At 51.6% G+C, this 26,960-nt stretch overlaps 1 protein-coding gene across 3 annotated transcripts in view; it reads left to right on the top strand.

Moving 5' to 3' along the window:
- Positions 1-3,383: 3,383 nt before the first annotated feature.
- Pacs2 (phosphofurin acidic cluster sorting protein 2) overlaps positions 3,384-26,960 on the top strand; it is a 30,597-nt gene continuing 7,020 nt past the window's right edge. The window contains exons 1-18 of one of the 3 annotated variants that reach the window (XM_029557832.1): positions 3,384-3,484; positions 4,795-4,884; positions 6,275-6,400; positions 11,628-11,790; positions 12,364-12,437; positions 12,774-12,830; positions 14,150-14,209; positions 17,540-17,697; positions 20,555-20,645; positions 20,928-21,002; positions 21,555-21,697; positions 22,476-22,611; positions 22,937-23,041; positions 23,251-23,357; positions 23,803-23,957; positions 24,666-24,776; positions 25,216-25,324; positions 26,255-26,287. In XM_029557832.1, coding sequence (XP_029413692.1) covers positions 3,455-3,484; positions 4,795-4,884; positions 6,275-6,400; positions 11,628-11,790; positions 12,364-12,437; positions 12,774-12,830; positions 14,150-14,209; positions 17,540-17,697; positions 20,555-20,645; positions 20,928-21,002; positions 21,555-21,697; positions 22,476-22,611; positions 22,937-23,041; positions 23,251-23,357; positions 23,803-23,957; positions 24,666-24,776; positions 25,216-25,324; positions 26,255-26,287 — 1,823 coding nt within the window. In that variant the 5' untranslated portion in view covers positions 3,384-3,454. Of the gene's footprint in view, positions 3,485-4,794; positions 4,885-4,973; positions 5,074-6,274; positions 6,401-11,627; positions 11,791-12,363; positions 12,438-12,773; positions 12,855-14,149; positions 14,210-17,539; positions 17,698-20,554; positions 20,646-20,927; positions 21,003-21,554; positions 21,698-22,475; positions 22,612-22,936; positions 23,042-23,250; positions 23,358-23,802; positions 23,958-24,665; positions 24,777-25,215; positions 25,325-26,254; positions 26,288-26,960 lie in introns of those variants that run through there. The other 2 variants (XM_008856379.3, XM_029557833.1) reach the window with 2 other exon arrangements.

Here is a 26,960-nt window from a genome sequence, read left to right on the forward strand (position 1 = left end):
GTGAGCAATCAACTTCTGGTGCTCTTGTGACAGTGCTTTGTCAACGCTTGTCAGCCTGAGGGGTTTCTGGCTTGCTGAAAGTTTTCAGTATGAATGTCAGAATCACCCAGTAAGCTGAACTCTTCAGCTGGCTCTGGCAAACCACCACATCCTCCGGCAGACCAGTCCCAAAGGCTCCCCACATCACTGGATGATATCACAGTAAAAGAACCACCTGGTACCAGCTTTCTGTGCCTATTGGCTTCTGGCATGATAGCAGGCACCCTGAGCCAGCTTAGAAGACCCAGAGATTCAGGGCAGCTTTTAGTTCTGCAGTGAAGTGGCTCACCATGATGGGGACACATGTATAATGAAGCTGCTCACCTCACCCCAGGAACAGAAATCAAAGAGGAAGTCACTGGGTCCCACAGTCCCTAAGGGCATGGCATGTCTCCACCACCCACCTCCTAAAGGTTCTACCATCCAGTGGTGGCAGAGGCTGGGCCTCAAGCCTAAACATGTCTCTTTTGGGAATCTGAACCAAAACACAGCATTTTGATTGAGGTTATATATGTGATTCCCCCTTTATTTAGCTTGTTAATATGGTCAGTTACAGGGACTTTCACATATTGGACCAGACTTACCTCCCTGAAACAAGCCCCCTCTTGGTCATGGTACATTAATTTTCATGTAGTAATAGTTTGGCTTGCAGGTCCTGTGGAAGAACTTTGCATCTGTGTTCATGATGGACATCAGTTTATAGTAATCTTTTCCTGCTCCCTCCCCCCTCTCACCCCTGTCTCTTCTTTCTACAGTCTGGCTGTGTAGCCCAGGCTGGTCTCAAACACTAGATCATCTTGTCTCAGCCTGAGTGCTGGGATTTATAGTTGAGCACCAGCTTGAGTACTGGGATTACAGTGTAATCTCACCCAGCCTTGTCATTTTCTTTTTTGTGCTGTTTTTATATGGTGTTGTTAGTAAGACAATGCCGATCTCATAAGATGAGTTGGGGATTATTCTTTCCTCCTGTTTTTTGTAAAATGTTATATAGAATTCACTTGCTTCCTCCCTCCCTCCCTTCCTCATTTTTTCTGCTGTGGAGATGGAGCCCAGGGTTTCGTGCATGCTAAGCAAGTGCGGGCTCACCCAGCCACACCCCATCCCTTCTTTTAATATCTGTTTGCATTTGCATGGCATTTTCTTTTCAGAACACTTTAAACTGTGGATTTACCTCATAATACTGTTCTGTTCTGGTTTCATCTCTGGAAGCTTTGGTGGTTGGTGGCTCTAAGCATTTGGCTACATTTTGTCCACTCGTGGAGGACTGTGAGGTCTCTAGTTCTCTCTTTCATTCCTGATAAAGAGAATTCTCTGCCCTTTTCTCTTTGTTTGGCTGGAGGTTTTGTGAGTTTTGTCGAGCCTCACAGAGCAGCAGCAGCATCTAGTTATTTTCTCTGTTTCCCATTCCTTCGACTTGCCCTCGGCGTCTCCTCCTCCTGCTGCCTTGGAGTTTGGGGCGCTTCTTTTCTTCCTGTTGTGTAGATGGAGCTCGGCCTGTCCAGTGGAAATAGTCATTTTTCCGAACAGAGGCACTGATCCTCGAACTGCTTCTGCTGTGCCCCACTGATTTGTCATGTTCTATTTCTGTTTTCATTGCAAATACTTTCTAATTTCCTTTGAGACTCTCTTTGACTCATGGATCATTAAGAACTTCATTGAGCTGGGTGTAGTGGCGCAGGAACTAAATCACAGCATTTGGGAGGCAGAGGCAGGCGGATCTGTGTAAATTCAAGGCCAGCCTGGTCTCTATAGTGAATCCAGGCCAGCTATGGCTACAGGGAGACCCTGTCTCAAAAAAAAAAGAGAACCTTATTGAATAAAATCACACTCTGGAAAGTTAACAAAATTAAATATATTTTGTGTAATATTAAAAAAAGAAGAAGAAAAGAAAATAAAATTAAGGTTTTCCAGATTCAATCAATTAGACTAAGCCTCGCAGTGAGAACTGCCTCATTACCACCATACCTTTAGAATATGGAGTCAGTATTTGTAATACTGAATTGTCTTTTAAAGAGATAATGTTACAATATAAATGCATGAGTGATTTGTCATTAAAATCCTGCATTTCAGCATAGTGGTGCATGAGTGGCTCACACCTTTAATCTCAGTGCTTGGGAGGCAGACGCAGGTGGAGCTCTGTGAGTTCAAGGCCAGCCTGGTCTATATAGTGAGTTCCAGGACAGCTGGGGCTACAGGGAGACCCTGTCTCAAGAAGACAAAAAAAAAATCCTTGATTTCGGAAAAAAAAGTTTTAAAAAAGAACCTTATTGAACAAGTTCTCACATAACTGCGGACTCGGTAGTGAGTGGTCTTCCTATCATAGTGCCGTCTCTTACCTGTACTTTCCTATGGTTTTAGTTCTCCAAGTCCTACTATGGTGTGGAAATATTCAGTAGAAAATTCTAGAAAGAAACAGCTCTTACGTTTTCAGTTGTGTGGCAGCCCAGATAGTGTGGTCCTGCTGTGTCCTGAGTCATCCCTCAGTCCAGAGTGGTATGCATGGGGTGCAGCCCTGCTGTGCTCTCCCAGTGCTCACAGTCGGTAGAGAGTCCCCCAGCCCAGCTGGTAGCCTTGGTGGTCCATCAGGAGCTGACCTTGTGTGGCCTGATGGTGACCACAAGTGTTGAGGCCCACTCCTACCTGCCTGTGGCTTGGCTCCTCTATCCCGCTCCTGGGGTGGGGGTGGGGCTTGTCATAAACCAGCCTTTAGGTAGAAAAGTGGTCAGTCTTTAGATTACCTGGAGAAGTTTCTGGAGAGTTTTCCAATGTAGGTGCTGAGTTCCCAAACCTTTGTGGGCCTGTTTGTCTTCATGAGGTTGCTCTGGGGATTCGTATGCATATGCATGTGCATGTGTGTTTGAGTGCATGCATGTATAATGACTGACACAGGTACCTCCAGGAAGGTATGCATGTGCATGGGAAGCAGACATGCAGTATTCTGTAGAGGCAGATCTGGAGACTATGTGCTCACTCCCTGGGGCATACTCCTGGAGCTGCTGGGCTCTGGGCTTGTCTCCAGACTGCCCCTTGTCGTGTGGTTCCAAGGCCTCAGCAGGATGTGGAGGTGGATTCATTCACGCCTACCTCATGGAAGTGGCAGTCCAGGATGAGAGAAGCCAGGCCTAGGGTTAGAGACTGCTTCAACAGCTGAGAGCTGCACCCTGCTGGGGCCAGCACCCTGGCCTTAGGGAGCCTCCCTGTTCTGCAGTTTCACATGCTCAGCTCTCAGATGTCTTTTCTTTGGCCTATCCACTTAACCCCTCACAAGGACCCCTGGGGGCAGCTTCAGCAGGGCCATGTCCATAGTTTTCTGGGCAGCGGGGCAGTGTAGCTACCTGGCTTCCCTGTGCCTTGCAGGTTGTGCACCCTGACCCTGAAGAAGCTTGCAGTGCTCCGGGAACTGGAGAAGGAGCTCATGTCTGTAGTGATTGCTGTCAAGATGCAGGTAAGCCCTTGCCATACACACAGCAGGTGTGGACCCAGACAGCAGTGTTCTCAGAGACCCTCACCCTGCACTCAGCCTCCCTCTCACACAGAACTTTCTTTTGTGCTCACTCAGAGTGAGAGGGTTGGTGGGAGCAGGAACAGGACGCAGGAACTCGAGGACAGCAGCCCTATCCCTCTAGATATGTCCACCAGCCCTTTGGGCCGCCCCTGCCATTTTGGGGAACACCAGGTTCCAGGGCCACTCCCAAGGGACAGGATGTGGCTTTCCACTTCTGAGGGAGCTCTTAGTGGCCCTCTGATGACCCCTTAAAGGTATGTGGTATGTGCATGACAGGTGGCAGGCTACCTCACGCTAGGCCTATGTGGACCTGGGCAAGGGGTACATCTGTGGTTACTGATCTCAGCCCTCTGCCAGGGAGTACCAGGGTTCTGCCGGAGTAGTCCATTTGACTCCTTCCCCAGCCATACTACTTAGAGCTGTTGGAGCAGTGTACTGACCTTGACCCCTAGGATGGGTTCTTACCTGCTGTTCAGGTCTTGTCACACAGGACCCTCCCACTCCATGCAGGACACTCCCCTGTCACACAGGACCCTCCCACTCCATGCAGGACACTCCCCTGTCACACAAGACCCTCCCTCTCCATGCAGGACACTCCCCCACCACACAGGACCCTCCCTCTCCATGCAGGACACTCCCCCACCACACAGGACCCTCCCTTTCCATGCAGGACACTCCCCCACCACACAGGACCCTTTTACTTTGCACTGAGAGGTGTGCTTGTAGTTCAAGGAGGACTGGGGTCCATCCTGACCCTCCACTCAACTTTTTATTCCTGATAAAGAGTTGAGAGACCACTCCTCACTGGAGAATCCGTGGATTCTTGGTGTCCAAGGGGGCAGGCAAGTTGCTGCCTGCTTGGTTGTGTGCCAGACAATCCCTTTATGTCGTCTGCAGTTTGGATCAGTCCCAAAAGTCTCTTGTTCCGCCTGTCCTTGTGACACTCTCTGAGAGGGTCAGTTGGCTACACACACACCTGCACACTGGCCTTACATACGTTGGGTTGTGGCCTGTGCTGTGCTTTGGTTACTGTCACCTTTGGCAGGAGCCATCCCTCCCATTTCCTGGGCAGAACCTAATGATGGAATCAGGTGAAGGATAAGGGCTGTGGCTCCTGACAGAGTCCCCTCTCATTCCTCCCCACCTTGGAGGCCTTTTTCCTGACAGTTCAGAATGCTGGTATAACAATGCCCCTAGCTAGTTAAGTGTAACATGCCAGTCTCTAAATTAGAAGGTATGTTTCCTCTCAGGGCTCCAAACGTGTCCTGAGGTCGCATGAGATTGTGCTGCCCCCTAGTGGACAAGTGGAAACTGACCTGGCCCTGACCTTCTCTCTGCAGGTGAGTCCAGCACCTGGGTAATGGGGACTCTCCCCTGTCAGTGCTCTGAATAGTGGACTCTCCTCCCTGGTGCCCTGAGTGATGGTCAGTGCCCTGGAGGTGATACACTCACTTCCTCCTTAGAGTCTTGGGTGATGGACGTGCCCTTGTCAGAGCCACCTATGTCCCTTTGAGCTTCTCTTCATCAAGGTTTGTTCCTAAATAATTAGAAAGTCTTCTTGGTTTTCTCTTTCTCATTTCTTTGTCATAAAGACAGTGGAAAGAGGAGGTCTCCCTCATTGCTGTAACAAAATACCTGATAAGAAGCAAATTTAAGGGAGAAAGGGTTTATTTGACTTGAGTTTAAAGGCATGTTCCATCATGGCAGTGGGGTACAGGCTGCACGGGCTTGAGGCAGTTGATCACATGGCACCTGCAGCCAAGAAGAAAACAGTGAGTGCTGGTGCTCAGTACTTGGCCTACAGAATGGTATCATCTACACTTAGGGTGGGTCTTCCTACTGCAATAGACATAATCAAGAGAATCTCTCGCAGGCATGCCTGGAGGGTAATCTAGATAACCCTCACAGGAGAGCTCTGAGGCCTGTCTCCTGGGCATTCTAGATCCTATCAAGTTGAGAATCAGTATTAACCATCACAAGGTCTAAATGCCATATTATCAAGTTAGAGTTCATGTTCAGCAGAGATGGGCAAGATTTTAGAAACTCAGTGTATGAAGTTCAAAGCTCTTTGCCTCATGGAGGAGGTGGGCTGTCATCTTATCTCGGCTGCTTCTGGGTTTTGTAGCTGTGTACTTTATGGAGTAGTTTATTGAAGTATAATTTACCAGACACACAAATATGTGTCAAATACTTGACCCAGTGGCTTCCAAGAAGTGGGTACAGGTGAGCAGCCCCTGCAGCCCAGAGGTCAGCTCTGCTCCCATCGTATACTGTGTTCTGTTTGTGAGCTCTGAGAACCTGCCTCTGTTGGATGAATCCTCTGTCACAGGTGAGGGTCCTCAGCATGTGCCACCCACAGCAGGTGACTGTTGTCTGCAGCCTAGCCAGGGGGGTACACAGAGCCACCCATAGGAGGCTTCCCACTCCCACCTATCATGGACTGCCATGCTAGAAATTGTGGCAGAGAAGCTGCCAGGCTATCCCAGACACAGGGCCTATCCCAGATTCCTTAGCAGATAGGCTAGTGTGGAAATGGAGTTCCTTGCACTCTATTGAGGAGACCTCACTGTGTGCAGATTCCTGTGGGTGGATTGAAGAAGGGCCCTGGGGACCAAAGTGGCCCTGGAAGGCCTCAGCAGTGTCAGCAAGTGCTCCTGGCAAACCTTGCTGATTGTGTGGTCCAGGTACTGTGCTGAATCAGGCTTTAGGAGGGCTTGCTTGTGCCCACAGTACCCCCACTTCCTGAAGAGAGAAGGTAACAAGCTACAGATCATGCTGCAGCGCAGAAAGCGGTACAAGAACCGAACCATCCTGGGCTACAAAACTCTGGCTGCAGGCTCCATCAACATGGCTGAGGTAAGTTTCTGGACTGGCATCCAGGGCGCCAGGATACTCTGAACAGGTTTCTCTTACAATTCACCAGAGGACACAAGACTGGGTCTCCCCCACAATATCGGAGGACCACTGTCTGTGGATACCTCCCAGGTCCCTAGTCCTATGCCACATAACATCGCTGCTCCTGTGCTTGTAACCAGGAATACCCCACTTCTCAGCAAAGGACTTGGAACAGTCTTCTCTGGGCTCCTTCCCTAGACTGGCTTCTCTTGATGTCCCCTTGATCCTGACACAACCTCAGCTGTCATGAGCAGATGGACTGAGTCCGTAAGAAAATACCTGAGAACAGCAGCCAGCAACCCTCACCCCCCCGCAAAGGCCCTGGTGTTCTGGGGAGACTTGAGGAGACAGGAGGGGATCCTGAGTAGTGCTGCCTCTGGGCTGAGCAGTTAGACTCTCATAGACCCTCTTGAGCTGCAGGGATGGCCCTGGTCTGAGCAGCAACTCAGCCCTGGCCACTTTATCCCCAAGCCTCAAAACTTCCCTCTCTTGGGGTTCATTCAGTACCTGGGAGCAAGTGCAGTTGTGTTGGTACCCACCTGAGGCTAGCAGAGTAGCTACAAGCCAGGATGTGGCATTATACTGGGCTTGAGGTACCCAAAGCTTCTAGGCTACCTGACACCTAACCAGCCATGTACCTCTTCATCCTCTGCCCTGGCCTGAGTCCCAGGGCTGCCCCATCCATCCGGAACTTGCCTTGCGTGCCTGTCCTCAAGGTTCCCCTCTAATGCCCTAGGTAGTACTGGAGTGACCATCCCAAAGATGCACCTGCCACAGCATCTGTGACTTTAAAATTTCCTAAGGGGCTGGAGAGATGGCTCAGCAGACCAGCTAAGTGTACTGGCTGCTATTGCAGAGGACCTGCTTCAGTTCCTAGCATCTACGTGGTGGCAACTAACAACCACCTGTAACTCCAGTTCCAGCAGGTCCTACACACTGTTCTGGCCTCTGTGGGCACTGCATGCACATGGTACACTGCACTTACATATTTGCAGGCAAAACACTCATAACAATACAAATAAATAAATTTTTAAAAATTTATTTCCAAGCCGAGTGTGGCGGCGCACGCCTTTAATCCCAGCACTCAGGGAGGCAGAGGCAGGCAGATCTCTGTGAGTTCAAGGCCAGCCTGGTCTATATAGTGAGTTCCATAACAGCTGGGGCCACAAGGAGACCCTGCTTCAAAAAAAAGACAAAAATTTTTTTTGTTTTATCTCCTTTGTTTTGGGGAAAGGCCCAGAGCCCTGCCTCCTGTGGCCCATTACCTTTAAGGCTGTCCTCACCCAGTCCCTCTTCAAAGTCCACCCTTGCACCCTTTCCAGCTGCCCTCCTCCAGGTTTTCCAGGTGTATCTCCCGCCTCTGTCCCTAGACCCCTTGTGCCCCAGACCTAGCACAACTCTGCTTAGGGCCCCCAGTTACCAGATCCCTTCTTGTCCTCGAGGTGTCCTGCTATGCGCAGTGGTGTTTTCTACAGTGAGGACTGCAGGCTTTTGTGTTTTCATAAGCACTGGTGAACGTGGATGGAGTCTGGGCCTTGTTGACCTTCCATAGGAGGTGTGGGCTGGGGTTCTGAGACTCAGCTGGATTGTGTCCACAGTCGTGCTGTCACACAGTAGGGGCTCAACATCTGCATGCCTGTAGCCCTTACCTTCTATGAGGGCAGATACTTGTTTTATATAAATTTTGATACCATTTACACAACTGAACCTGGCCTCCTGAGCAATTTCCCATGCACTGAAACTTTTTAAAAATTAAGATTAATTTTTATTATTTTTAATTACGTGTATGTGTGTGGCTATGTGCATGTGAGTGCAGGTGCCCATGGAGGTGTCGAATTCCCTGGGACTAGGGATTGTGAGCCGCTTGACATGGGTGCTGGGAACTGAACCTGGTTCCTTAGCAGAAACAGTATGTGCTTTTAACTCCTGAGCTCTCTCTTCAGCCCCTCTCCCCGATGTTTTTGCTACATTATTTATGTGTGAGTTCGACTATGTGTGCACATGCCATGGTGTGCATGTGGAAGTTAGAGGACATCTTGGCAAGAGTTGGTTCTCTCCTACCACGTGGGTCCTGGGGATTGAATGCAGGTCATCACGCTTGGTGGCAAGTGCCTTCCTCTCCCTGATCACCTTGCCAACCAGCCCTGAAATGTTTGGTTTTTTTTTTTTTCCCTTCATTGTTTGGTGGGCCCTTTAGCCACAGCTGGCCTGGACCTCAGTGTGTAGACCAGGCTGGCCTTAGCCCACCTACTTCTGCCTCCCCAGTTCTGAGATTAAAGGTGTGCACCACCATGCATTCTGAAATTTTTTTAGAACAAACTGGGTTTTGGTGGTTAAGTGGAGGCAGCTGCCCCAGGTTGAATTGGCTCAAGTCCTTTGCTCTGGTAACATAGTGTCACTGGATCCTGATGGTTCAAAGGAAACATATAGACAAAGGCAGGGCTGAGCTGGGCTAGGACCCTCAGCAAGGCCTCAGCTGTGCCCATCTCCTTGGGACCGTACCTGGCCCAAAGGGCACTTGTTAGGTGGGACAGCTAGTGTGGTGTGTTTTTGGCCTTCTGACTGGAGCCAGCCCCTGGCTTACTTGTGGCCCTTTCTCTAGAGAGCAGTAGGCTTCTGGGGTCAGAGCAGGCTTGGCTTCTGAAGGGCTGTCTGTTCCCCAACCTCTCAGTGGAGGACTCCAGAGAGCAGGTTTTATTTTTTATTTTTTGGTCTTTTTGAGACAGGGTCTCCCTGTAGCCCCAGCTGTCCTGGAACTCACTGTGTAGACCAGGCTGGCGTTGAACTCACAGAGATCTGCCTACCTTGAGTTGCTGGCGTGCACCACTACACCCAGCTTTTATTATCATTTTAATTCTTAAACTTATTTTATGCGTATGAGTGTATTGCCTGCGTGTATGTAAATGCACCTGTGTCATGCAATACCTGCAGAGGACAGAAGAGTGTTTTGGATCCCCTGGAACTGGTGTTAGCTACCATGTGGGTGCTGGGAACCGAACCTGGGTCCTTTGTAAGAGCAGTCAGTACTCTTAACTGCTGAGACATCTCTCCAGCCCCAAGAGCAAGTTTTCTAGGGAAGGAGGCTCTGCCTTATCTGGCCTCATGCAAATGTGGGTGTGAGTTGGTATGATGGCTGTGCTGTGCCAACACTGACCTATTTGAAGAGTCAAGTTCATCTGCTCATGCCTAGACCTCCTGGGTGCCCCTTGGACCCTGTGGTTGTTCAAGTGCTGCCAGGGCTCAGCATCCTGAGTGGGTGCTAGCAGACAGACTGCTGTTCTAAGTGTGGGGTCACTCAGAAGTGCATCTGCAGAGACAGATAAGGGATGTCCTCTTGCAGTCAGTGTATACTGCATGTTGTATCCCCTGTGTGCACATGGCACATGAATGTTCCAGATGTGTGAACATTGGCATGGAACTGCTGGCCTGCCTTCTTGATTGGGTTTCTGAAATGATGAAAACAGATGTGAGCATTCTTGAGATTTATTTTCATTACTGATTTGAGTTCTCATCCCAAAGTAGGTCCCCAAATTAAATGTTTTTTGCAAAACATTTATTTGTTTACTTTGTGTGTGTGTGTGTGTGATGTCTGTGTGTGTGATGTGTGTGTGGTGTGTGTGTGTGATGTGTGTGTGATGTGTATGTGTGTGATGTGTGTGTGTGATGTGTGTGGTGTGTGATGTGTGTGTGATGTATGTGTGTGAGTGTGTGTGTGTGTGTGGTGTGTGGTGTATGGGTGCCTGTGTGAAGGTCAGGGGACAACTTGCAGGAGTCGCTTCCACCACATAGATCCGGAGCTCAAACTCAGGTCCTCAGGCTGTGACAGGGACCTTTATCCACTGACAATTCCCTGCCATGGGTAGGTGTTGGGGGCAGAGATATGGCAGAGCCATTAGAAGATGCAGGACGACAGCATCATGGCACATTAAAAGAACGAACTAAATAGTAACAGCCAGGAAGTGGTGTGTGATGTGTGTGTGATGTGTATGTGTGATGTGTGTGATGTGTATGTGTGTGATGTGTGTGTGTGTGGTGTGTGATGTGTGTGTGGTGTGTGATGTGTGTGTGGTGTGTGATGTGTGTGTGATGTGTGTGTGATGTATGTGTGATGTGTGTGAATGCACATGTAGAGGACAGATGACAACTTGCTGGAGTAGGTTCTTTCCTGGTTCTCTCCTTCCATCATTTGGGTTCCAGAGATTGAACTCAGGTCTTTGCTGGCAGCAACACCATTGAGCCATCTTACTGGCTCCAGTTAACAAATTAAAAATGGGGAGAGCAGACTGAAGGGACGGCTTAACGGCTAAGGGCACTGACTGTCAAATTCCAGCACCCTCATGGCTGCTAACAACCATCTGTGACTCCAGTTACAGAGGATCCGATGCCCTCTTCTTAACTCTGCAGGCATTGCGCAACACGGGTGCATTTATGTACATGTAAGCAATACACATACACATAAAAAAAAAATATATATATATATATATGAATGATCCAGAAAATCCTGACATTTGGATCTGATCAAATGACCCCAGTTTTGAGTGCAGTGACCCTGTCAAGGAGCTGTTTGGCCGGCTGTGCCTGCTTCTGAGTAGTACAGGGTAAGGACAGTAGCCAGCCTAGATCCAGCTCCTGCTGTCCCACTGGCCTGCAAGTTTCTCATGACAGTTGTCCAGGGCCTTGGCACTCCAGAGAGCTAAACCTGGTGGACTTCTTGTGCCCTTGCAGACATGCCTGTGCTGTAGCTGTTCCTTCTTGACCTCCATACACACAAGTCATTAGACATGGGGTTCCCCAGTGTTGGTCCCTCTGTCACACACTGTGGCTGATACTAAGGTTCCCAGGCTGGGCAGTGGATAGAGGTGAATAGGGGCCAGGATCTATTTGGGTGACTTCCCAGGGGTAGCAGGCATGCTGGAGAGTGAGTGGCCTGTGGATGTGCTCTTCTGTCCACTTTGAGTGTGCTGTACCTAACCCTGACTTTGACCTCCCTGCTTAGTCCACCCATCTGGCCTTGGGCTTCTGTCCCTGGGCTGCTTCCCCCTGGGCTTCCTCTCTCCTGGGCTTCCCCCTGGGCTTCCTCTGGATTCATGCTCAACTTTCTGCTAGCCATCCCTGTTCCTGGATATTGGAGCTGTCCAGAGTGGGAGGCTTCCCTGCCTGTAGAACTATCAAGAAACATGCCCCCTAGGTGATGCAGCACCCCTCTGAGGGTGGCCAGGTGCTAAGCCTCTGCAGCAACATCAAAGAGGCCTCCGTCAAGGTGGCCGAGATCTGGATCGTCTCCTTGTCCAGTCAGCCCATTGACCACGAGGACAGCACCATGCAGGCTGGCCCCAAGGCAAAGTCCACAGGTGAGTCACTGTGCCACTTCCTCCTGCTGCCCCCTCCGTGCCACTTCTGCTCACATGTGTTGGGGAGAGGACTGGCCCAGTGTGGTTGGAAAAGACAGGCTAGGAGTCAAAGAGTCTCACCGATTGCTCTCATAGCTAGAAGCTTTGGGGAAAAGCCGTGTGTGCTGTTGTAGTTCTGACCTGGGACACCTTCATCAGACCCAAGTCCTATGTACCCTCAATTAGTAGGTGTCGTGGGATCTCTCCCTGCAGTGCCTTTGATGTTCTGAACGCGGGGTTCCTGGTGTGAGGCAAGGGCTCAGCAGCCATCATCTGCTACTACCATCACAGTTGGGGGTCACTGTCCCTCCCCTGCTCTAGTCCACAGCCCCATGGTCACATGGCCTGTGTCCTCAGGCTCTTGGTGCTCAGGTGCTTAGCGCTGGTGCCTCAGGTCCTTCTGCTCTGCGTGTGGCTGTCTCCTTGTAGCTCCCCTCTGCGTTCAGGGGACACCTGTTGCTCTGTTGCTAGCTCATCACCATGGCATCAGGCAGAATCTGAATGTATCTTCCCTTCCATTTGCTCATCCCACAGATAACTACTCTGAGGAGGAGTACGAGAGCTTTTCCTCAGAGCAGGAAGCCAGCGACGATGCTGTGCAAGGACAGGTACCAGGCGGGACTTGTAGGGAGATACCTGATGACTCCCACGGCTGTCTCTAGAGACCAGAGGCAGGGGCGGAAGGGGTCTTCCCTATGTTTGTCCACACGAAGCCTGTGTGGTCCCCAGTGTCACGTGGGGCGAGGGAGGGCGGGAAACGGATGAGTGGCACCTGGTTCCTCTGTCCCTAGGGCTAGAATGTGTCCATGGCAGCTGTGTAGTGCTTGGGAGAGTTAGTGACCGGCATTGGCCTTCCTTGTGAAACTGGTCTGCCTCACACAGTGCACAGGGCTTGGCTTGCTAAGCAGTAGCTCTGGCCTCAGGCACTGTCCTTGTCTCCCCAGGATCTTGATGAGGACGACTTTGATGTGGGGAAACCCAAGAAGCAGCGGCGCTCGATAGTAAGAACGACGTCCATGACCAGGGTCGGTGGAATCTAGTTTTACTAACACTGGGGAAGGCACGGGGGTGGGCAATGGCTGGGAAGGGTTACTGGAGGGTTGTGGGCAAGAGTATATGCAGCCTCTTCTGAGGGCCAGGTGAGGATATTAGCCTCACATGGACCAAAAGACCCTCAGGATATTCTCTTGTCCTCAGGCCAGGAGCTTGTCTAGCTAGCACCTAACGTTGTTCGTCAACATGGGCCCAAGCCAGACAGTTTCCTGGCTGCCACCCTTTCCTGCCACCACATGTTCTTCCTATGGTCACGGTTAGAGGGTCTGGAATAAGGCTGGGGTACCTGCCTCAAGCCCATGGCCCCTGCACAAAAAGAAACTGCGGGTGTGTTTTCCCTCAGCTCGCCACCCAGATGCACCATTTGTGAGGCCAGTTTAATTTTTTTGTTGGGGCCTGGCCTGTCAGCACAGGGTACAGGGACTGGGCTGTCAGGCCTTTCTCATTGGAAAAAACATGGGGTAGGACCCAGTCTGTCCAGTGACTATCACTGGGCACCTGAGCCCCTTAGAGCCCAGCACTGGGCTTCACCACTGTGGGAGTGGCTGGCATGGGTAGCCAGGGAAGACCCTTACCAGTGTTGAGAGGAGCAGCACTGTCCCCTTTGGTGGATGAGAAGGAGGCTGGGGGCAGGAGCCATACTGCATACAAAGTTGTGTCTGCCCTGACTGTAGGCAGCATGGGCAGGAGCTTAGGTCCAGGATGCCAGGCATGCAGAAGGAGCCCTCCTTGTTTAGGGTTAGCCCTGTGAGGGTGACTGAGAGCACCTAGTGGCCAGTGGCTGGAGCAGAGGTGTTGCAGCCAACAGTGGGAGCAGCTTGGCCTGAGTGCATAGGCCTTCTTGCTTCTCTCTACCCTGTGCCCTTCTAAGTGCCCACTACAGGGTGCCCAACAGCCTCCTTCTGAGGATGCCAGGACCTTTCCTGGGAGGGGGCACTGTGGGAAGGTGCCAGAGAGCCTAGGTAAGCTGCTAAAGCTTCTAGAAGGACCCCAGAGCCAGTGTGCATCTTCCCTTGGTTCCCTTCAGCGAGTCTGGACTGTCGGCTCTTCCAGGTGTTTCTGAATCTGGCTTCAGCTTGTGGTTTCAAACACTAGGAATGTGACATGGCTATATGGAGGAGCTGCATCTAGTACACACTTTTGTAGTGTGCAGTGCACACCCCTCCTGTCCCCCATCACAGAGAAGCCAGAGCGTGTGCCTCACTATGTCCCAGGAAGTCGCTTCCACATCATTTTAGACTGACATGATGTGCTTCTTGTCTCACAGCAACAGAACTTCAAACAGAAGGTGGTGGCACTGCTGCGCAGATTTAAAGTGTCAGAGGAGGTGAGTGGACTGGAGCTCTTTATGGTTGCTGGTCCCTGATGTCTTGCTGGGCAAGAGGTGTTCCCTTGCAGCTCAGGCCAGGTCTGGCTCTGCACTTAGCACTTGTGGGGCATTGCTCTCTGCCTGCCAGCCTGGATGGTAGCTATGAGGGACCAGCAGAGAACCAGGCTCACCTGCTGGTTCTGTTGAACTCCCAAGTCGTGATGCACCTGCAGGAGACTGATGGAATGTTGTCTCTTTATAAATAGACTGTTGGGGAGCAGTTTCTGGTTCACAGAAAAAATAAGCATGAAGTACAGAGAGCTCCCAAGGGCCTCTCTCCAACCACACTTTGCCTGCTCTATGGCCAGTGTGTCACAGGTCTTAGGGTTTCTTAGCATTTCTCTAGTCTCTGAATCTGCTACATTGAGTTTGTATGACTTTCATAATCAAAAGAAAGTACCTTGGTTTTCATAGAATATGGTCAGCGTTTTAAAAATTTTTTAAAGATTAGCTGGGCGTGGTGGTGCACACCTTTAATCCTAGCACTTGGGAGGCAGAGGCAGGCGGATCTCTGTGAGTTCAAGGCCGGCCCGGTCTACATAGTGAGCTCCAGGTCAGCTGGGGCTACAGGGGGACCCTGTCTCAAAAAGACACCCCCCCCCATTTTTTTTAAAGATTATTTTTAATTTTTTACTTTTTCTTTGGTTTTTCTTTTTGTCTTTTTGAGACAGGGTCTCCCTGTAGCCTCAGCTGTCCCAGAACTCACTATGTAGACCAGGCTGGCCTCGAACTCACAGAGATTTGCCTGCCTCTGCCTCCTAAGTGCTGGGATTAAAGGCGTGTGCCACCATGCCCAGCTTATCTTTTATTTTATGTATATGTGTTATGGAGGCCAGAGGAGGGAGTCAGATTCCCCTGGCATTTGAATTAGGGACAGCTGTTAGTCACCATGTGGGTGCTGGTAACCCAGGTCCTTTACAAGAGCAGCTAGTGCTCTTAACCACTGAGCCATCACTCTGGCCCCCTTATTTTTATTTTTAATTAATTAATTAATTATCTTTTGAGACAGAGCTACCCTGTAGTCCCAGCTGACCTGAACTCACTATGTAGACCAGGCTGGCCTTGAACTCACAAAGCTCTGCCTGCCTCTGCCTCCCGAGTGCTGGGATTAAAGGTCTGTGCCACCACGCCCAGCTATTATTATTATTTTTTTAGATAGCGTCTCCCTTTATCTACAGCTGGCCTGGATTCACTATGGAGACCAGGCTGGCCTCATACTCAAAGAGATCCACCTGCCTCTGCCTCCTGAGTGCTGGGATTAAAGGTGTGTGCCACCATGCCCGGCTATACTTTTCATTCTTTACAACCTGGCCTAGCTGGGAATTTTCTAGATTTTTTTTTTTTTTTTTTTTTTTCTTGAGACAGGGTTCCCCTGTAGTCCTAGCTGGCCTGGAAACTCACTGTGTAGACTAGACCAGGCTGGCTTCCATTTCAGAGAGATCAACCTGCCTCTGCCTCCTGAGTGCTGGGATTAAAGGCATGTGCCATCATGTCCAGCTGAATTTTCCAGATCTTTAAGATCCATTTCTTGCTGGGTGTGGTGGCGCACGCCTTTAATCCCAGCACTTGGAAGGCAGAGGCAGGCAGATCTTTGTGAGTTCAAGGCCAGCCTGGTCTACATAGTGAGTTCCAGGTCAGCTGGGGCTATAAGGAGATCCTGTCAAAAAAAAAAAAAGAGATCCATTTCTCTTTTGATTGTGACTCATTTCTCTCCTCACATTTTACTGTAACCTGTCAAGAGAAGACACATGGTTTCCTCTGCGACTTGGAGGTTACTTTGGTCAGATAATCCTGTTTTGTCATTTAGAAGTTGTGTTTTCTACAAAACACTTGAACACAGCAGACGTACAAAGCTCTCTCCATTTTATGGCAGGTGACCTTTCCTCTAGTTCCCAGAAACACACTCTTTCTGTTTGAGACCACACCAGAATGGCCTCCACTCTGTTTCTACAGCGGCCTGCTCTGCCATACCGGATCACTGTGGGCTGGGTGGTTGAACAGTTACCATGTCCTGCCCACTGCTCTGAAGGCTAGAATTCAGGTCCGGTGTTCAAAGTCTGGAGAGGACCTGTTCCCCAAGGACAGTGTGTGTGTCCTTACATGGGGCCAGGAGGAGCCCACTCCCTTTTCTAAGGTCACTAATCTTCATGAGGGCACAAGGGTGCCCTAATCACTTCCCGAAAGTCCCTTAACACAGTATGTAGAGGTTTCTCTTGCTGGGTGTCCTGATCTCACCTCGGGGATGGGGGGCACACCTTCAGATTGAGCACAGCCTCTATGCTGCCTGTGAAGCTCCCCAGACCTCAGCCTCCAGCACCGAGATACCAGTGGGTCTATCTAGAGATGGGAGAGCCGAGCCTCAGAGAGGACCCTGCATGAGGTAGACTCAGGAGCCTTAGGCCTTGGCCTAAAGCTATTCTCTGTAGTCAAGTTGCCATGCTGGTGACACACCTGTACTGTTGATTGATTTTCAACAAATGTGCCAGTTCCTTTGGAGAAAAGTTAGTCTTTTCAATATAACATTGAACTTTGATGCATAGTGTGTGACACATGAATAGCTAGCTCCTAGTGGTCCATGTTCCTAAGAACCATCAATTTTAAGCAGTTAAGAGCACTGGCTATTTTTGCAGAAGACTTGGGTTCAAATCCCAGCATCCACATGGTGGCCAGCAACCATCCGTAACTCCGGTAACAACTGTGACATCTTCTTCTGACCTCAGTGGGCACTGCATGACTTGGGTGCACTCATACACATGCAGGCATAACACTCATACACATAAAATAAAATTTTTTTAAAAAATTAAACAAAAAGAAACCAAGTATTTAGGCTGGGGATGTGGGTAAAGTGCTTGCTTTGCAAGCATAAGGACCTGAGTTCACATCTCCAGTACCCACATAAAAAGCCAGTGTGGCTCATACCTGTAAATCCCAGTGCTCGGGTAGACAGAGACAGGAGGATCCCAGGAGCTTGTTAGCCATCTGCTCTAGCTAATCAGTGAGCTGCTGGTCCAGTGAGAGACCCTGTCTCAAAAAATAAGGTAGAGAGAGACAGAGGAAGACACCTGACATCAACCTCTGACCTGCATACACATCTACACATACATATGTACACATATACCACACAAACACGTGAATGAAAAGAAGAAAGCAGACAAAATAGAATGTTCTAGCAGTTAAGTGCTTGGAGACCCTGGTGGCCCTCCTGGTCATCTCCTTTGTTAGCCTTTGCTGCTCACCAAGGGGGACTCAGGCCTCTGTGAGGTCCTTAACAGGTCGGCATTGCTGTAGGTTCTAGACTCAGAGCAGGACCCTGCAGAACATGTCCCGGAGGTGGAAGAGGACCTGGATCTTCTGTACGACACGCTGGATGTGGAGAACCCCAGTGACAGTGGCCCCGACATGGATGATGATGACAGTGTCCTTAGTACCCCCAAGCCTAAGCTCAGGTGAGCGGCACCAGGTTGGAACTGTCTTCTCATGAGCCTGAGCATTCTGGCAGGATTGTTCTGGTTTGCCCTGTGGTTGTGAACAATGCCTTATTATGGGGTACTATGGGCTTGGAAGGTTTTCATGGGGTAGACCAGTAGAGGCAGCCTGGTAGAAGGCAGTGAGTCTAAGGTTATGGTGGGTAGATGGAGCCCAGGCAGTTTTCCCATCATAATTTAAAAAAAAAAGAAAAGAAAGAAAAGCCAGGCATTGTGGTGCATGCACTCAGGGAGGCAAAGGCAGGCAGACCTCTGTGAGTTCAAGGCCAGCCTGATCTACATTGTTAGTTCCAGGCCAACTGCGGCTACAGGGAGACCCTGTCTCAAAACAAACCCCCAAAAAAAGGGGGTGGGGTGGGGGAAAGGGATGCCTTTGTGGAGAAGTTATGAGAGGAATTGAACACCTCTTGACCCAATGAAGCTAGGTCTGGAATCTTTCTTCAGGGCACAGTAGTTCTCAGGGTGAGCAGTAACAAGGTGACCAGACCACATGTGTTTGCAAGTTTGTTGGAAACTAGAGATAGGCAGAGCCATCCAGAGGCTGGTAGAGTTGGGTCAGAGAGAGGGCTTTAGGTCCCCAATGAGTCCAGAGCTCAGGGCCTAGGGCCAGGTAAGATATTGGGCAGGCTGGGGAGGAAGGAGGGGCTCCAGGGTACTGCCACTGTACACAGGACTGAGGCATACCAGAGACTGTGGGGCCTTCCTGTATAGTGGAAGGGAGCCTCAACTAGCACCCCTTCTTGGTGTGACTGGAAGCCCAACATGCCAAACCTGGCCTGGGGCAGGAAGGGCAGTCAGGAAGGCCCCCACACAGATGGTGGTGTGGACATGGTGCTGCTAGAGAGGCTTGGCCCTGAGGATAGGTGGTGTGTAGGCCTGGGCTTTGGTGTAGCTACTGAGCACAGGAAGACAGGGATTTTGCCAAAGGGCTTCGGCGTTCTCTGTTTTGAAGCTCTTAACATGTACAACACAGAGACGCACATGTGAAATCTGGGCTTCCTTCAACATTACAGACACGGTAACCCTGGCTTTCACGGATACTGCCATTTATCCGTTATGACTTAGCTTGGTGGTGCATGCCTGAAATCTCGGCACTGGGGCACTGAGAGAAGGATCACTGAGTTTGAGTCCAGCTTGGGCTACAGACTGAGACCTGCTCTCAGAAAAGGAAAACCCAACACCTAAACCTCCCCAATCTAGGATGACATCCTAAGGCCTTAGCTCCTGTTCTCTGCCCAGGTCTTGCTGGGCTCAGGTCAGGGTGTTGAATTACTGGCTTGGGAGATGCCCTCTAGGCCCAGTAAGCTAGTGGATGGAGCTCAGTTTCTTGTGTTCCTCCAATCAAGCCCCCTCATGCAGCAGTACTGGTCCTTCATATCTTGTCCTAGGCCTGAGTGTGTTCGCTGCTCCTGGGTCACATGGGTCTCCTGAAGAGTTCAGGGCATCCTACTGTGAGCTCCATTGATATTAGCCATGGTGGTATAATCACTGGCTAGCTAATACCTACAGTTCTGGGGTGAAATGTGTACCTTGGGGCCATGATCCCGAGTTGTCCCACATAGGTGTAGCCCCGTGTAGTAGTCACCATGTACCCCCAGGTCCCTGCATGGCCTTGTAACCCCATTGGCATACCAGCTGCCATGCAGGTTTCCTACCAGCTCTTGCAGCTTGAGTTCTTGGACATCCTCCCTTGGGTTTCTAGTCTCCTCTACTGGAGACAAACTCATTGGTACAGGTTGGTCTAGATTGACTAGAATTGGCCTGACTGGTCTAGAATAGCCTGGTCATTCTGGATTGGTCTGCAATGGCTTTTTTTGGTTAGGCTTGGTCTGGTCTGGTGTGGCCTGGTTCATCTCAAATGCTCTGGGTTGGCCTGGAATAGTTTAGCTGGTCAAGACTGGTCTGGAATAGTCTGGTTATGTCTGGAGCTGCCTGGGTTGGTCAAGACTAGTCTAGAATGGTCTGGATTGGTCTGGAGAGCCCTGGTTGATCTAGGTTGGTCTGGAATGGCCTGGCTGGTCTGGACCTGCTGGTGGAACTGTTGTTGTGTTGTTGAGAGTGTCCTGTTTCCTGCAGTCCTACTGTTCCCAACCGGGGCAGCTCTAGTAAGAGCAGGTGGCTCCCAGTGCTGTCACTTGAGCCCTTGTGATGACCAACCTTGGGCAAAGGCCATGAGCAGATGGTTTTCTTTCTCTTTTTCAGACTTTTTTGTTTTTTGTCTTTTTGAGACAGGGTCTCCCTGTAGCCCCAGCTGTCCTGGAACTCACTATATAGACCAGAAACTCACAGAGATCCGCCTGCCTCTGCCTCCACCTCCCAAGTACTGGGGATTAAAGGCGTGTGCCACCATGCCCGACTTCTTTCTCTTTTTAATTACATTTTTGGGGTGTTGTGTGTGTTTATTTGTGTGTACACGCACATGTCATGTACTAGCCAAAGGACAACTTGAAGGAGTCACTTTTCTTCTCTGTGGGTCCTGGGGATAAAACTCAGGTCATCAGGCTTGGTGACAGGAGCCTTTGCCCAATGAGCCATCTCCCTGCCCTGGAACACACATTTTTTGTGGCTGACCTCACAGCTGGTGCAGGACCTGGGCCCACCTGGCGCTTAGTCACTCCTGAATCCCATCATCTTGTGTAAGGCTCCCTCAAGGGTGGGGTATACTCACACAGCTCTTCTGTGGGGCCTGTTTCTCTGTATATAGTTCTGTTCTGCCACTGAATTCCCTGCTATTCTCCTACTCTGTATGCAGTGGGTGAATCTCATCTCACTGTACAGGGGACCTTGGGAAATAATGCTGATCCTTTCCTTCATCTAGGCCATACTTCGAAGGCCTGTCACACTCCAGCTCACAGACAGAGATAGGGAGTATCCACAGTGCTCGGAGCCACAGGGAGCCTCCAAGCCCGGTGAGTTGGGGCCACACTGTGCAGTGGTGAAGCTCTTGAACCAGGCTTGAGTATTCTCTTCCTTTCTTTCTTCCTTCCTGTCCCTGAGTTATGAATACCAAGGCAGCATGTCCCTAGCTGGGCTGTGGTATGACCTGGGCTCTTCCCAGTAGTGAGAGACTCTTGTAAGACCCTGAGTCCACAACCCATGAAATTTCCAGCCCATCTTCCTGGACCTGTCCAGAAGTGAGAGTCTTAGCCCAACTCTGCAGCACAGCTTGATTCCTGTCTTATCGCCCCCAGGCTGATGTACCGGAGAAGATGAGATCCCTGGGAGGCAGGCAGCCAAGTGACAGCATCTCTGACACGGTGGCCCTCGTAAGCAGGCATGGGTAGTATTCACCTGTCCATGCTCAGCAGACCTCAAACATACAGTGGACTCCATCCTCATGGAGGGTTTGTGCTCACACACTCTGAGCATGTGTGCTGAGGCGGGCTGGCCTTTGGGTAGCCAGGCTGCTAGGTGATCAGGGCACCTTTGGTTCACCCTTCTTGGATGTTGACCTGGGAACTCAGGTAGATGGCTGTATCTCCAGCTTTGTTGTCAGACCCGGGCCCTGCGAGCAGTGGGTTTAATAGCCCTGTCCTCATGGAATCTTCTCAGATAAGGTGCCTGAGTGCAGGGTGGGTAGGGTTGCCAGCAGGTTTGGTGCTGGTCTCTCAGGCTTGGAGGCAGTTGAACCAATGGCTCCCCATTGTTAGTTGCATTTCCCCTCCTATCTCTGTGGGCAGCATGTGGCACACCCACATGCAAGACCTTGGGCCGGAGGAGACCAGAGCCTTACCCCAAGCCAGGGGCACATGAACAGGAGGGACCGGGTGAATATTTCCAGCCAGGCGGATGCATATGGCTCCTTCTCAACCCATCAGAGTGCAACAGCCCCCCGGGAGCCACTGGGGCAACCTGAGGACAGCCCAGAGGCTGAGACCTCCATCCTGGATGTGTTCACTGAGAGGCTGCCACCCAGTGGGAGGATCACAAAGACGGAGTCGCTTGTCATCCCCTCTACCAGGTATAGACCTGTGCTGACGGGGCATACACCCCTACAGCGTAGGGCTGTGGGAAACCAGTTTGGGGTCAACTCCAGAAGCTGTAGGTTGGACCCTACCCAATCTGTAGCTGCCTTTGGCTTTCTGCTGGCCTGTATTTGTAAGACTAGTGTATCTGAGAGGTTCCTGGAAATAGAGCTGAGTGCTCAGGGTGCTGGGGCAGCTTTCTGTGACATGTCACAGGGTCTGCTAGATAGGACTGGTTGTAGCTCTTGTGGGAGTGCCTCTTCCAGGGGGTGTAGGACCTGAGTCTGGTCAGCAGGTAACCATGTAACCCTTAGGCCCAGCAGCAGCACAGATGGGATAGCTGTGAGTTGAAGTGGCCACAGGCCATATCTCTCCAGAGTCTCCCCACAGCGGTCTTCGTCAGACCAGTCAGTCCTGCCCCACCCCTTCCCCTACTGCTTCCATGTCAGTCTGTCCCCTGGAATCCTCCTGCTATGCACCCACTTTACCACCCTGTCTGTTCATAGAAACCCAGCACTGGCAAACGTGCAATTACAGATTTTCCCCAGTAGGAGTTGTAGCCTCTGACCCCAATTGAAAAGCCAAGGTCAGACTGCTGCACACAGGGTGGGCATTCCTGTGGTACTCCCCATATACCTGGTAGCATTGTGTGGTCAGTCTCATTTGCTTTTCTGTCCACTGCTGGGCAGCTCTTCTTGGGGCAGCAGTGTGCAACCTGCAGTGAACATGCCGCCTGCTGTCCCAGCTGCTCCATCTGCCTCTCCTGGTTCCCAGCAGATCAGAGACAAAGCCAGCCGGCCGCCGGGGCCGAAGCACATCCCTGAAGGAACGACAGCCAGCTCGACCTCAGAATGAGCGGGCCAACAGCCTGGACAATGAGCGCTGCCCAGACACACGGAGCCAGCTGCAGGTAAGGGTGGAGCCGAGGGAGGCAGGACAGAGAGAGACCTAGAAACCCTGGGGGCTGGGCAGACCTGGGAGGGTGGGGAATTCCCTGCAGACAGTCCTTTCCTCAAGAAGCCTGTTGCTTCTGGGGCAGGTTCCCGCTGTCCCGTTGCTCTCCCCGGACCAGGGCCACCCAGAGTGTGGCTACTGCAGCCCAGGGGGGCCTCTGTTGGGTACTTCCTCACCTGCTCCAAGGCTGCTTGGAAGCATGGGGTGCTGAGGCCCAGGGCGAGAAGGTGAAAGGACCGGGTGCTGTGTCTCCCCTGGTGTGGACACCTCAGTGTCTCTAGATTCCCAGGAAGACCGTGTACGACCAGCTGAACCACATCCTCATCTCTGACGACCAGCTCCCTGAGAACATCATCCTCGTCAACACCTCTGACTGGCAGGGACAGGTACGGGACAGCTGTGTGCCCTGCCATCACCCAGAGAGTTGAGTGTTCCTTCTTGCCTTGAGGAGCCCCAGTCCTTGCTGAGGGAAGGGTTATGGTCAGCTTTGCCTGGATGTTTGTGGATCTCCCTGGACCCTGTGGGACCTGAGCTGAGGGTTGGATGGGGACTGACAGGCACTTGCCAAGGTCACTGTCTGCTTGTCCCTTCCTAGTTCCTCTCAGACGTACTACAGAGACACACACTCCCCGTGGTATGCACATGCTCTGCTGCTGATGTTCAGGCAGCCTTCAGCACCATTGTCTCTCGGATACAGAGATAGTGAGTCTGCCACCCATTACCCTGGGGTTCACCCTGTGACACTGCTGCCTAAGTGTGTACTGGGCTCCCGCACCCAGCCCTGCCTGCCACTCTGAGACAGGGAATATTATGTCCACAGTGGGTGTCTTGAAACACATTTTGGGGTGATAAGGGAAGAAGCAGCCTCTGGTAGGCACCATTTCCTGTTTGCAGTGGCCAGAAGAGCCCCCCCCCCCACAAAACCAGGCACATCTAAGCAGACACAGCCTCCTGCCCCCTAAGCTCAGGACTTCAGGTGGGGCATCCTGGGTCTGGAGGCGCCATTGGGATTGTGGCAAGAGTAGCTACACCTAGGGGCACAGGCTTCTCGGGGCTCAGCAGGGTGATACTGGGCTAAAGACAGAACAACTCCCCTGAGGCATGTGCCCTCTCTGCCCTGCCCTGCCTCACCCTCTTGGGATCGCAGCTGCAACTGCAATTCTCAACCCCCGACCCCTGTGAAGATTGCTGTGGCGGGAGCACAGCATTACCTCAGCGCCATCCTGCGACTCTTCGTGGAGCAGCTGTCCCACAAGACACCTGACTGGCTCGGCTACATGCGCTTCCTCATCATCCCACTGGGTGAGGGGTGTTGGCCTACTGTCCACCTGTGACTGACGCTGAGTGACCTCAGAGGCAGGGACAGTGCCATGTGGGCAGTGAGGGTAGATGTGCCATTGTGACATGTTTCAATTTATTTAAATGAAAAATCAGATGGACCCGATAGCCCATGCTTGTCAGTCTAGCACTTGGAAGGCTAAAGATCGAAAGTTCCAGACCACCCCAGAACTGGCCTATATATATAGCAAGACCCAGTCTCAAAAAAATAACTGGAAATAAAGAGAAGGGACAGGGACTGTTGCCCTGATCATGTAGAATGTGTTAGAGGGCAGCTCAGCTTCCACGGTGGCCATGCTGGGCGACGAGCCCACTCTACTTTGGCTTTGGTTTCTGTTGTCAGAGATGCAGAGCAGTCTTTGTAGGTTGCCATGGTCCTGTGGACTTAAACTCCAGCAGCCTTTTGGCTTGTGCAGCTCCCCTGACTGTAGAACAGACCTGTCAGGCTTTACTTGTTGACCAGTAGTGAAATCTAAAGGCAACACCTGACCTGGGTCCCACAGCTTATTACCTTTCCCTTTGCTTTCCCAGTGGAACAACAGGAAGTGAGGTTTTGTCACAGCTCCTCCTATAGAGCTATGGCAGCCTGCTGCAGAGGGGCCCAGGACAGTGGGGTTCTCTGGGCTTGGGCAGTGCAGCTCCACATGGTGACGGATCTCCTTGGATTCTCAGGCTCCCACCCTGTGGCCAGATACCTCGGCTCTGTGGACTACCGCTACAACAACTTCTTCCAGGACCTGGCCTGGAGAGACCTGTTCAACAAGCTGGAAGCCCAGAGCACTGGTGAGGCCTGGGTACTACACTGGTGTTGGGGGGGGGGGGGCTGCCCCGTGCATCTGCAGCCAGCCCCCTGCATTGGAGGCAGGGGCTCCTTATTGCTGGAGATCTCTCATCACAAGAACCATTTCATTTCTCAGGCTCAGCTGTGGAGTGGGGGATGTTATGGGAGGTTACCTCACCCAACTTGCTGTAGGGTGGGTATAGGGCCATTGGGAAGAGTGGATACAGGGCCCCAGGGTAAGACTTCAGGATTTGAGGAGTCTGTACACCCTTACCCTGGGACTATTGTGGGTGGACAGTTGGGCCAGGAGCAGTGGGCAGGGAACAGAGATAGAGAGGAGCCAGAACATGGTGCCTGGGACACAGCCTATACCCTAGTGGATCCACCTGATGGACCCACCCAGCCACCATACTGACCCTCCGCCGCCTCTGCCTTGTGCAGTGCAGGACACGCCAGACATTGTATCTCGCATCACCCAGTACATCTCGGGGGCCAACTGTGCTCACCAGCTCCCCATCGCAGAGGCCATGCTGACCTACAAGCAGAAGAGGTAACATGGGGGGTGGCCAGGGCTAGGAGGCCTGAAGGAGGCATCTGGCCCCCGTGCATCGTATGGGCTATGGGACAGACCCTGCAGGGGTCCCTAGTGAAAGGCCTGGATAAGCCTGGGGGAGGAGCTGCCACTGATCCCATGTCAAACCAGAATACCAGGCTGTTTACAGAGCCTTTCATTTTTGTGCATGTGGGTTGACATTCCCCATGACCTCAGCTCTCCCAGCAGTCAGGTCCTCATATCTGGTCATGTTTCTCCCATAGCCTGGCCTACCTGGGCCAGGGACCCCATGTCCCTGGCCCTGGCTGTGGGTGAACAGTTAGATCATGTTCCTACCTGCCCAGAACAGGGCAGTGCTCAGGAGCTGTTGGTGAAAGGCTTGGCAGAGTGGCCTGGGCCTGGTCCTTCCTCCCAAGGAACTGAGTGTCCTTCAGCAAGGCCCATCATACTGGGGCATAGGGAACTGAGTCTCTTTCTTGGCTCAGACCTCTGGACATGCTTCCCTTCACACAGTCAAGGAGAGTAAGCGCACAGAGCCTAAGGTGGCAGCCTCACCTATATCCAGGGTGGGCACAGCTCTCACAGCCAGTAAGGACAAAGTGCAGAATCTCTGTTAGGTTGTACATGCCACATGCCACCTTTCCCAGACCAAAAGATAGTTAAGTTCAAGGTTGGTAAGGTCCAGCAGAAATGGCTAGACCTGCTTCCTGGCCACCTGGTGCTCAGGGACTCCCGGTGGCAAGGGCAGCTCCACCCTGCACAGGCCTTTTGGGTGCCCTTGGCCCCCGCTCAGTTGCTGCCCCAGATCAAGATGGGTAGAGTGTGTCTTGACCACAGGAACCATTGTGCTCCCATCTCAGCGTGTGGAAGACTTGTTCCTAAGAGTGTCCTAACATGTGTTTTCTCTCTTGGTGGCTTTCCAAAAAGGAAAAAGCACTTTCACTTTGACTTTACTTTGAGGTACAGCTCTCTGGCCTGCACCCCCTATCTGTCCCCAGGCTGGTCTTCAGGGCTTGTTTAGCGGGGTCACCACCCAGGTGCCTCTCCCATGATGCCCATAGGCAGGATCTCTGTGCCCTGAAGAGCTGGTGTGGACCCTTTCAGGGGAGAGCTGCAGATGGACTCTACTGGCCCACAGAGCCATCCTCAGGGAATCAGGGCTCTTCAAGCTTCTTGTTAAACTAGAGGCAGCACTAGGCTTGCACTGACCACTGGCCTGGTGTCTAGATCACCCCATGTTGGCTTTTGCTCCTAGCACTTAACACCCATGCACAGCCTCAGGAAAGAGGCATCCATGCCTGTTCTGCATGTGAGAGTATGAAGTGAGAGGCCAAGGGGCCTGGCACAGAGACAGGTGACTTCACCATCTTCTGCATTATAGGATCAGCTTCCAGGGCCAGCAACGACAGAGAGAAGTTTCTAGTGACTTTTCTGGTGTGTTGGGGGTGGGGAGGGTGGCAGCCAGACCTTCAGGCCCCAAAACAGGTAAAGTATTTCTCCCCTAGGAAGGCGCCACCCTTTGAAAACTTGGACGTCTCAGGCACTGTCAAAGTGCCCCAGTCCTTGCTGGGAGGTTCCTGTATACTGTCTGTTGCACTTGCCTCAGGGTATCTGTTCTGGGACAGCACCCAGG

Source organism: Nannospalax galili, unplaced genomic scaffold, assembly GCF_000622305.1.
Source record: "Nannospalax galili isolate Female #2095 unplaced genomic scaffold, S.galili_v1.0 scaffold68, whole genome shotgun sequence".
Taxonomy (NCBI): domain Eukaryota; kingdom Metazoa; phylum Chordata; class Mammalia; order Rodentia; family Spalacidae; genus Nannospalax; species Nannospalax galili.